This window comes from Malania oleifera, chromosome 12, assembly GCF_029873635.1.
Source record: "Malania oleifera isolate guangnan ecotype guangnan chromosome 12, ASM2987363v1, whole genome shotgun sequence".
Classification (NCBI taxonomy): Eukaryota; Viridiplantae; Streptophyta; class Magnoliopsida; order Santalales; family Ximeniaceae; genus Malania; species Malania oleifera.
This window is the reverse complement of record NC_080428.1, coordinates 41,864,628-41,876,485: the sequence shown is the minus strand read 5'-3', so window position 1 is coordinate 41,876,485 and position 11,858 is coordinate 41,864,628. Positions and strand designations below refer to the sequence as shown.

At 31.4% G+C, this 11,858-nt stretch overlaps 1 protein-coding gene across 1 annotated transcript; it reads left to right on the top strand.

The window, feature by feature from the left end:
* The first annotated feature begins 5,308 nt into the window (after positions 1-5,308).
* Positions 5,309-9,935, top strand: LOC131144450 (codeine O-demethylase-like). Its single transcript, XM_058093113.1, has 4 exons — positions 5,309-5,657; positions 7,396-7,646; positions 7,769-8,093; positions 9,402-9,935. Exons 1-4 carry the CDS (start codon positions 5,409-5,411, stop codon positions 9,669-9,671), a joined length of 1,095 nt encoding a protein of 364 aa, XP_057949096.1. The 5' UTR covers positions 5,309-5,408; the 3' UTR covers positions 9,672-9,935.
* Positions 9,936-11,858: the final 1,923 nt, after the last annotated feature.

Here is an 11,858-nt window from a genome sequence, read left to right as displayed (position 1 = left end):
TTTCCTAGGCCTATAAATTCCAAATAAGCAATTAAACTCCAAAAAATAATCAATTTTCTTAATTCCCTAAATCTCACACTCGCTTTGGAGTGGTGTCTAAGACCCCCAAATTAAAAATCCACTCTGATTAAAATGACGAAGATTGAGATTAGGACCCCCATGGTGCTGCCTGATTGTCGATTTAACTGAAGATTGAGGAGAAATTAAAGAGAGAGAGTAGGTTTACCTTACCCCATTAGTGGTGCCTATAACGCTCCTATGAAAAATTCACTTTGGTTAGATTGATGATGGCGGAGAATGGAACCTAGTAGTATTCTCCATTCTCCGATCGGTGTACGATAGGTCGAGGAAATCGAGGAGAGTGAAGGAGGGACGGAGGAGAGAACTGAGAGTTGGAGAGAGAGCTGAGAGGCGCTAGGTTAGGAGTCAAGAAAGATCAAGATTTCCAAATTGAAATCTGATCTTCAGATTGCATTAAATGCAATCTTACATAACCACTAATATTATATATATATATATATATATATATCATATTATTTATTTAGTAAAATCAATTTAACAATGTTTAATTTTTTTAATTTTTATTTATTTATTAATTTTTTCCTATTGGGCTTTTGTGGAGTCTAATTGTGTTCGATTTGGATGATAACTCGACTTTTTTTTAATGAAAGATTTCTATCCAAAGGTTTAGCCCCCGTAAAAATTTTTGGGCCTATTTTGTAGCTCATTCGGAATCTTGTGCGCAACATATAAAATGATTGTGTTTGGGTGATTAGGTTAATATGTCACACTTCGCGAGAGAGAGATTATTCTACCGCCATACTCTCTGTATTTTCTTCCTGATAATAGTGAAATTTTTGCAACTCCGTGGACATAGGCAAAATTGCCGAATCACATAAATATTGTCTTATGCTTTGTCTGTGGCTGTGTATTCTTTCTCTATTTTGTTTGTCACAGGTTTTAGGAATTTGTTGATAATTCCCAACATTTTTGGATACTACACCTTCAAACCAATTTATTAATTCCAATTTACTAATTAATGTGTAATTTTGACAATTTATTAATTCCAATTTACTAATTAATGTGTAATTTTGCTGTTACATGACATTAACTCTCTCTCTCTCTCTCTCTCTCACACACTCGAAATGGCTAAAAACCAATATTTAGTCAAATGATATTAATGACATTCCGCCCTACACATAAATTTTATGCTTTAATTAGTTAATACTTTATATGTTTCTTCATTTTTTTATCTTTTTTTTTTAACAAAGATTCATTATCATTGTAAGATATAAATATGTTCATTCAATGCTTGCATTGATGCATTAAACCTTACTTTTTTTTTTTTTAATCACTTGGAATTTCAATCTTGGCGTGATGGTATCAATTAAAATGGAGGTAAATGTGACAAAAACTCATAACTCTATTATGATAAATTAATTAAAAATTGACCTTTTATGTGCAATTAATACAAGATTTCGTATTACTAAGAAATTTTAGAATTCATCCAAGTTCATTTAAACCAAACCACGACTAATTTATTATGCATATATATTTTTGTGATCTGCTAATTTTTTATTTTTATTTTCGAGCAATCCGACATGAATCTATGATATCCATAGGTAACAATAATTTTTCTTCAACTTTTAGTTTTCAAGAGATTATAAAAGAGCCCTTAATTGGGAATTAAATATTTAAATTTATTCTGAAATTATACGAAGAGTATTTTGCTCATAGATAAGTTAGGGTTGCTTGTAGTCTTTTTAATTTTTGTTACAATGAGAGGGAGAGAAAAATAATGATAGTTATGGTCATCTTTTGATAATTAATTGTTACATAATTTTTTTATACACATGCTAGCTACTTTCATCTTAGCAAAACAACCCAACATTTACTTTGTCTTCAATCTACTTCCTTAAATCTCCTTTTTCTCAAATCTAATTTTTATATTCACATCCCTCCCATTTTCTATGGTATTTTTTAATTTTTGTAACTCCTTCCCTACAATCTCTATTTCAAAAGACACCCCTAATTAAAACGTCTAAAACGTCTCACGAGGCAAATCGATTCTTTCCCATATCCAAACACTTCGCGACGATATGGAGATAGGAAGATGTGGATGTTTAGGTTGTTGAATAAGGGAAGGAGTAAAAACCTTATGCCATTGTCCATTAAAGTTGCTTTGGGTTGTTTAACACTAAACTGATTGTATTGATTTTTATAATTCGCGGAAAGTTTCTTTTACTATGCTTACATATTTTAAACCTCTTCTAAATCGAATTTACATCAATTCTACAGTTACAAATCATAAATTAAGGACATTAACCATAATCATAAAATTCAAAAAATTTCCAAATACTAAGAAATCTAATTATTATAACTTACTTATCTCTTCTGATCTTACCTCGGTTGCCCCTTATAATTATTGGATACTTGGGTAATAGGTTATTCGCGCAGCCTAAGCGACCTACCTTTTAATCCTTAGGGCGATTAGGCAATAATTCACCTTGTATGGATGACCTTCTCTTTTAGTCGCCAGGGGGACTTAGCTAAAAGTGTCCCTCACCAAGGCGATTGTCCTTTGCCTGGCTTACATCATTACACCTTCGAGATATGACCGAGTGATTCATCTTCTTAAGTTTCCATTTGCCACGTAGCCAATGATTAGACCATTATAACCAATAAATTATTAGGTTAGATTGTCTAATCACATCACATTTTAGACAATTAACTTATATATTTTGAATTTAAATAATTTTTAATTAAAAGGTAACCTTTAGAATTAAGCATTCCAAAATCACTCCAAATATTTAAAATCCAAATATGTGATTAATTTTTTAAAATATGATATGGTTAGGTTGTGTAATTTAGTAATTTCTTTCATCACCATATTTCAAACGGGGTCACAAATATTATACAAGTAATGCCTTCCGCGATTGTTCCATTTAGTTACATTTTATACTAATAAATGAGAAATCATTAACCACAATTGTTTTAATGGCTTGTTAATGTTAATTTCCCTCTATTTTCTTTTTCCAAGGTTATGGTGTTCCGGTAGATAATTTTTTTTTCTACAATATAATTCACCTATTTCAACTATCTAATCATTAAGTTATTTTTGGAAGTAAATATTTTGAGCCTTAAATTTATATTTTGTATAGACTTGGACAAAATTTGACACAATTTTATATTTTAATTTGTCCTAATTGAAATCCGTCATGATTTTAATTCCAAGCTTTCAAATAATTGTATTTAAAAACTTAGATTTCGGGCCTTAAATTTGAGCATGTGTAAATTTGAAAGAAAAATAAATCTAATTTACACTTAGCTTTTGTCAGAATCCACAAAAATTCAAATTCAATAACTAAGGTTTTAAATTTATAATTCTTGAAAAATTAAATGCAACTCTATTATCTTAGATGTCCCATTATTTACCTAAAAACTTTAAATTTAGTGTGAACGAAGTGTGTCGTGTGTGCGCGCACATAAAAAAAAAATATTGATTTGAATGAAAAATTTAGATTGTGAACAAGATCTTTCTAATTAAACACGATATTATATACATTGAATAGAATGGACCTTTTCGCCGATTAAAAAAAAAAAAAATGTATGAGCAAAAAGCACTTAAATATACGTGGGGAGTAGAAATAGGGGTGATGGAATTTGAATGATATTAAGAAATTGCATTGTATAAATAATTTTTTCTAAAAAAAAATCGGACACCCAACATGTATTGTCCTAAATCAAGAAAAAAAAAGTTATGTATTGATTAATCAAAAAAATCCAAACCGATATTCTCTTAAACAATCATTAATTCAATAATTATCTTTTTAGACAAGTAATTAAATGTTATCAAATGAAATCTTATATAATTATCTTTTTGTAGCCGGGATTATTAGTTTCTTAGCAAGCATCACCAAAACAATCATTTTGATTATAAAAATAAATCTCTTTATATGGGAGAAGTTTTAAAATTATATTTGTGTGGATTTAAATAAAACGTGATGCAAAATTATATTAAAAATTTTTCAAATTCATGTAAATTCAAATTTAAACTTGAAAATACATACTCTTGAAACATAATATAAATTTATCCTACAATAAATTTTGTTTTTTGTCGCATCCAGTGAATACACAATTTTGAGAATTTGGCTGAATTATTGATGTGAAAAATGTTTATCTAGAAACTTAATTTTCATTTGCTTGTACAAATTTTATTTTGCTTCATAACTTAAGACCAAGTTCATTGTAATCAATTAGCATGTGACTAAAAGTTCATATTTGACATTCCCCCAACCCCATAAATTTTATCTTTGGTTGAATACTATATTTAACAATATAGCAATTTAAATAAAATTTTAAAAAATTCGTGAATTATCTCAAAAATTTGAGGCTTTTTTTATCGATTGATTGATCCAAAGTGATTACAAAACTTAGGAGCGTTACTAAATTTTACGATATATGTTTCTTCATTTCTGGAACTATTTTTTTTCAAATATTCATCATCATTGCAAGATAAAATACCTCCATTGGATGCTCGCATTGATGCATTTCGCCTAACTTTTTTTTTTTATCACCCCAAATGTCAATCATGGTGTGCTCTTTGGATTCCCTTACATAGTATCAAAACGAATGAGGATGTGGCTGACCTCATAACTCCATTTGATAAATTAATTAAGAGTTAACCTTAATGTAAAATCAAAGCAAAACCTCTTATTATTAAGAAATCTTACGGCTCATCCATGTTTATATGCCTGTGATCTACTAGTTCTTCCATTTCTAGCAATCCGATACAAATCCATGCCATCCATAGGTAGCAACAATTCTTCCCTAACCTTTAGTTTTCAAGAGATTACAAAGAGCCCTTAGTTGGGAATTGAATGTTTATCTTTATTCCGAGAATAGTCTTTTAGCTTTTAAAGACTGAAAAAGTTATTTACCAAACACATATAACTCAATTTTTACTTTTAAAAAGGAGAAGGTGAGACAAAAAGGGAGAGTCAAACTCACTCGTATTCTTTATTTTTGTTGCAGTGAGAAAAAAACTAGTGATGATTATGGCCATTTTTGATAGTTTATTTTTATATAGTGTAGACACCCTATTTTATTCCGACATTATACAGCAAAACTTTTGAAATTTTGACAAAAAATAATTAATAAGCTTTCTTTTTTTGGAATTTTTTTTTTGGGTTCGTTTTTGAGTCAAATCTATTGTATTAATGACAATCCCATCTCCCCCATTAATTGTATTCCTATTAAGTAATTAATGCCTTATATATATAAACTAATTTCTTTCTAAGATTAACACTAGGATGCTTGTATTGATACATTTGAGTTAGCCTTCTGTGTGTAAGCGTGTGTCTGTGATCTGTTAGTTTTTCTTTTCTAGCAACTCAGTATCAGTTTCTATGCCGTCCGCAGGCAACGATAACAATGGCCGCCCAGTCTTCAGCCTTCAAGAGCTCACAAAAGAGCCCTTGCTTCAGATTCCGGACTGCTATGTCTGTGAAGACGAAGAATCTACAAATCCCTCGCAAGAGGCCAACAATATTTCCTCCCCATCACTTCCTACCATCGACATGAAACTTTTAATGTCTGGGGAGGCCTCGGAGTTGGAGAAGTTGCATGCCACTTGCAGCGAATGGGGGTTCTTTCAGGTTTCTTCTTTCTTTTTCTTTGTAATATAAATCCGCTAGCCAGTTCATTTTGGGAATTAAATTTACTCTGAAAGTATCGTGGTGACTGAATTTTGTTCCTAAGTATGCTAAGGGTTGTTTGCAGGCTTTTCTTATTTTCGTTACAATACCAAAAAAATAAAAAATAAAAAAACGAAAAGAAAAAAATAGGAATAGTTATATTTATTTTCTGGCTCCTAATCATGTCTCTAATCACTTCTCAGGTAATAGAGAACCCTTTAAGCGTCTTTGGTCCCAATAAAAAAAAAAAAATTTCTTATTTCATTCTGTGATTTGATTTTCTACAAAAAAAAAAAAAAAAAAATAATAGTTATTATTTTTCCTTGATGATCACGTCGATGCTTCCTAATAATTTAAAATATGTGGGTTGTATAGAGCTTGTAAAAATACATCAATTGCAATTCATTTTTTGTTCTCTCTCTCTCTCTCTCTCTCTCTCTTATTATTATTATTATTATTATTATTATTATATAAACTAATTCATTCTCGATCAGTTAGACTGTATTCTGAAAACAAGGCTGCTACACACGTAGCCTCAAATTGAGTGTTACATGATTGTCCAAGCATATCGAAATAGACTGTCATGTGGTTCGAGAAAAATTCAAAATGACATCACTCAAACAATCTACAAGCATAAAAGCAAGCAACCCGTTGATCTTTTTTACCAAAACTCTTGGATTCGCACAATTTAATTACTTACTTAGTAAGTTAGGTGTCATAAATATTCACGTCAACTTGAGGGGGAGTGTTGAGGAAGGTTGTAATTCATGGCAACAATCTTGCCTAAAATCACGACAAGCATCAAGTGAAATGGGTAGTGATATTATGTGAACTTCCTATTTAAGAGAAGTCAGCAAATTATCTAAATAGGACGGGATCATGTAGATTAATTACATCAATTTCATGTTTCCCATTTACATGTATAAATGGGGGTTGTATAGAACTTGTAAAAACACGCAATTCATTCTTTGCATTTTTTTTCTTATTCTTTATTTTCCTCTCGTTTCTTTATGCTCTAGTTTTATCAATGTGTGCCAAAGGATTAAAAATTTTATTTGAAAAGGTAAAAGGAAATGAAAATAATAAGGAAACTTTGTTTTTATTATATTTTTAAAATTAAATATTATTAAAAAATATTTGTCTTATAATGATTAAAAATTTTAAAAATTAAATATTAATGATATGTAAAATGTAATTTTTGTTCAAAAATTTAGTGCATATATATATATATATATACATATTTTAATTTTTTATCACTTTACTTAATAACTAAATATGAAATGAATTTTTTGATATTTCTGTTTCATTTTTTGTAATATTTTTTTTAGTTTCAAATAGACTTTATTGTCAAAATATTTAGGATAAATTAAGATATTAACATGTTCTGAAATTTGACAAAAAGATAAAGACCTCTACTAAGTTTTCAAAATTTTCATTCACACCTCCTAAGTCCGTAAAAAAGATAAAACATCTTCTTAAAAAATTTTTTTTTTTTTTTGGCAAAATAAAAAAGAGAATATTTGTTTCTTTTGCGCAAATGTACACAAATGTTGACTATTGAATTCTTAGAAGCTAATTGTAGACTTTTGAAAATTTCAAAATCTAAGGAAAAGATAATACAATGTCTTTTTACCTAATGTCAGATCATGCCTTTGGCCAAATATTTAAAAATAATCCTGCTTTTTCTATGCATGTACAGTTGCTGAACCATGGAGTTAGTTCTTCATTGATTGAGAAAGTAAAATCCGAAGTTGAAGAATTTTTCAATCTTCCCTTAGAAAAGAAAATGGAATACAAGCGGGGCCCAAAAGATGTTGAAGGCTATGGGCTGGCCTTGCCCCCATCATCACAAGATCAAAAGTTTGACTGGGGGGATAGATTTTACATGGTGATCAATCCTGTTCATGAAAGAAAGCCACATCTCTTCACACAGTTCCCTCCATCTTTAAGGTCTCCTCTCTCTCTCTCTCTCTCTCTCTCTCTCTCTCTCTCTCTCTCTCTCTCTCTCTCTCTCTCCCTCCCTCTCTCTCTCTCACACATGCATGTACACGGTTTTGCATTGGATGATGCAGGAATGCCTTGGAGTCGTACATCTCAGAGTTGCAGAAAGTAGGCATGGAACTTATGGGGCTGCTGGCCAGAGCTTTAAAGATGGACTTGAGAGAAATGGAAGAGTGGTTTGAGGATGGAATGCAGTCTATGAGGATGACATACTACCCTCCATGCCCACAGCCGGAGAAGGTCATGGGCCTCAGGTCCCATACGGATGGCTCAGCTATCACCATTCTCCTCCAAGTAAATACAGTTCAAGGTCTCCAAATCAAGAAAGATGGAGTTTGGATTCCAGTTAGCTTTGACCCAGATGCCTTCGTGGTCAACATAGGAGACATTCTAGAGGTTTGTCAACTTCAGTAATTCCACCATATTAGCTACCTAATTGTTTTACTTTTTTTTTTTTTTTTTTTGGAGTGCTTTTAAACAATAATAAAAAAAAGAAGAAAATTTCTTTGATATTATGTTTTTTCTCTATATCAAATATTATTAAAAATACAAAAAATATTTTATACGACTAAAAAATTAGAAAAATTATATGTTAATAATGCAAAAAACTAAACAACTTGGTTTTATTTGCTAAGGGTGAGTGGCGGATATTTTTTCCCATTTGAAGTGGTTGAACTTGAGCTCCAGAAAGAGGGTGCTTTTCTATGATTCTTTCAATGGTGGATGCCCATTTCTTTGGTCATCTAGGAAAATGTGTAAGGGTGACTCTGGGCTTTGTGCTTGTTTGTGCAATACTAGAGCATGCTGAAAGTGAATTTTCATATAAAAGATAACTGCATTGCTTAAGTGGCTTTATTGCGTAGGTGATCTATCTAGGACTTGGGACGAACTCGAATGAAATTATGGAAGAAATGAATAAACTAATGTTAAAGAATCTATTGTACCCAAATTATCTTTATGGGTTTTCAGAGATTATATTGGGAAACATTTATAAGGAATGGTTTCTTGACTAAGAATTAGAATGCACTAAACACAACATGATGGTACATTGCATGGCGAGTGAGTGTTGGACTTACAAAAATATTTAGGAGTAACATAATTTGAGCTCACTATACCAATCAATACCTCTCTCAATTACATGAATCTAAATGCTATTGTGTTATTTTATGATTGGTGATTTCAAATCTTATGTGTAGAAATAGTTCCTTGTAATTTGAACCCTCGTCATATGCATTATGTAAGAGTTTTCTTTTTTAAATATATTTCGCACTTATTTGTTTATGATATTTAATGCACCTATTTATTGTCAGGGATACTTAATGATGATTATCAACCAACAATAATACACCTAAAGAAATGTGAAATAATAATGTAGATATGGATAGATATAGCCTGTCATTTTTAATTTTTGCCGAGCTGCTTCAGGACTTATCATTAAAAACATAAAATTATAAACTTAAAAGGTAAATTAAATTGTTTAAGATTTCCTACCGATGGAAACAGATTTGTTGAAAGGGAATGTTTTTTACTTTAAAACTAGTAAATAAAAATTAAAAATTATACGTAAAAATATAAGCTATAAGCTGCATGCATTCATTATTTATTACCAAGGGTCCAAACCTAATGCTATCTACTATATAAACAACCCTTCACATCTGTATATTTGACAGACTTCATGTAATTTTTTACTGTGGGATCTTGCAGATTTTCAGCAACGGGGTCTATAGGAGCATCGACCACCGAGTGACGATAAATCCAACGGAAGAGAGGATTTCCATAGCTATGTTTTTCAATCCCAAATTGGAGGCTGAAGTTGGACCAGCCAGAAGTTTGATAAACCCCAAAAACCCACCTTTGTTTAAAACAGTTGGAATGCAGCAATATCTCAACAGTTTCTTTTCTCGTCAGCTCAGTAGAAAGACAAACCTGGAGCACATGAGGATTATCAATGGCGAAGATGCATGTTTAGGTTAATGTTGTTGGTAAAAGTCCATTTGCCGCCACTCTCATGTGTGGTACTGTTCCTTTTGATGTTAAATAATATGCTAATTGCTTGATGGTATCAAATTTGAACTTTGAGCTGATTAGCATCTGCTTTCTATCATGCACAAGTTGTAAAATAGCAAAAGCCCGTGTAATGGGCTGATGGATTTGCTATTAGGAAAATTGATTTAACAAGACAAGCTAGCATGCAATGATTGTTTATAGTGATTAATGTTAATTGAATATTTCTTAACACTCCTCAAGGACTCATACGTGATTTAAATAAAATAGGTTCCAAATCCTTGATAAACAATCGTAAACTAGTGTAGAAACCCTTAGAGTGGATCAAATATGGGGCTAAAAAATAGATAAGACTACCATCAAAGGTGACAATGAAGATGTTAGAGTATAGCATCTCACATAGATAATATGGAATTGAAATCCAAGGAAGAAAAGCTCAAGGCTGAATAGGAAGCAAAGAAGTTTTACAGTTAGCTGTTATTGTCATTTCGGTTTTTCTGTTACGGTCTTCTCTTTCTTCTTGTTTGTCAAATTCTTTTAGTTTGCTTCTCTGTTCATCAAATTCTCAACATGGTATCAGAGCATTATGAGCAAACTTTCTAATTTTCCGATTCTTACTTCCGCATATTATTTTATTTTATTTTATTTCATATTCTGATATGCAATTCTGCAATCTTATAATTCTGCTCTGTTCTGAAGTTTTCTGCTCTAGAATTTTCTTGAGATTCTTACATTTGTATTTTTTTTGAAAAATGGTAGAAACAAATCCTCCTAATTCTTCAGATTCTTCTCGTTTATCAACTAATTCACCTGAAAATCCTTCAGACAATACTTCTTGCCCATATTATCTTCATCACAGTGATAATCCAGGTTCTCTATTGGTCTTAGAAATTTTTGTTGGTGACAACTACATTTCTTGGAGTCATTCAATTACCATTGCTCTTACTGTCAAGAACAAGGTAGCTTTAATTGATGGCTCAATTTCTGCTCCTGCTACTAATTAACTCATTATTCATACTACTTGGCTTCGTGCAAATAATCTGGTGCTTTCTTGGCTCATGAATTCCAAATGACATTAGAAATAGCCTACTATATGTTACATTTGTTGTTGATATCTAGAATGAGCTAAAAACAAGATATCTGAGAAGTGATGGCCCAAGAGTTTTCTATCTTGAAAAAGCTCTAAGTTGCATAAATTAGGGTTCATCCTCAATTACTGAGTATTTCAGTGCTTTTAAAACTCTTTGGGATGAGTATGTCAATTATAGGCCATTCCCAACCCGTACGTGAGGTAAGATGGCTTCTTGTACCCGTGATTTGTTCAACTTCTTGATTCTTTGACAGCAATCAGATTACATATTGAAGTTTCTTGTGGGCTTAAATGATTCCCTTACTTCAATAAGAAGTCAGTTGTTACTTGTTGTTCCATTGCACAACATGGCCAATGTATTTTCTTTGTTGCTTTAAGAAGAAAACCAGAGATAACTAACAAAATTTTTAGGTACTGAAACACGTGCTTTGTTAGCCAAGCTATACACTCAGTCAACTCATACTTAGTCCACGTTTTCTAAAGACAAGTCGAAGAAATCTTCATTACATTGTACTCACTGTGGCTACAATGGTCATACAATTGATAAATGCTTTCAATTGCATGGTTATCCTCTTGGCTGGATTGGACCCAAGGGAAAAAGAAATAGTCTCTCTGCACATGATGCCATTACAACTGAAGAAGTCTCCAATCAAAGTAGTAATGAGGACAAAAGGATTAGTTTAGATGCTAAAGAATTCAATATAGCTCTTACCAATTCAAATTCATATTCTCAGACCACTGGTTTATCCACAACATCAGTAAATCTAGCCACTACCCCTCATTTTTTTGGTAATTCTTTTAGTCATTGTAATTCTACCAATACCAAGTTCAATTCTAAATTTTATTGGATCTTAGATATTGGTGCAACAGATCACACTACAAGAAAAAAAGTTATTAGTGACTGTCTTAAACCGTCACTAATAATAAAAAAAATCATTACCAATACTTATTTGTGACGGTTTGTCGGTATTAGTCATGGTTTTGTCGGTATTAGTGACGGTTCTAGCTTTGTCACCATATCTGCGGATACTAATACTTATTTGTAACGAAATATTCAAACCATTACT

Excerpts from the sequence above, each read along its gene's own strand:
- LOC131144450 (XM_058093113.1), top strand. The coding sequence starts at position 5,409 with ATGCCGTCCGCAGGCAACGATAACAATGGCCGCCCAGTCTTCAGCCTT. Across the intron at positions 7,647-7,768 it reads CAGTTCCCTCCATCTTTAAG|GAATGCCTTGGAGTCGTACA; the intron begins GTCTCCTCTCTC and ends TGGATGATGCAG. Across the intron at positions 8,094-9,401 it reads ACATAGGAGACATTCTAGAG|ATTTTCAGCAACGGGGTCTA; the intron begins GTTTGTCAACTT and ends GGGATCTTGCAG.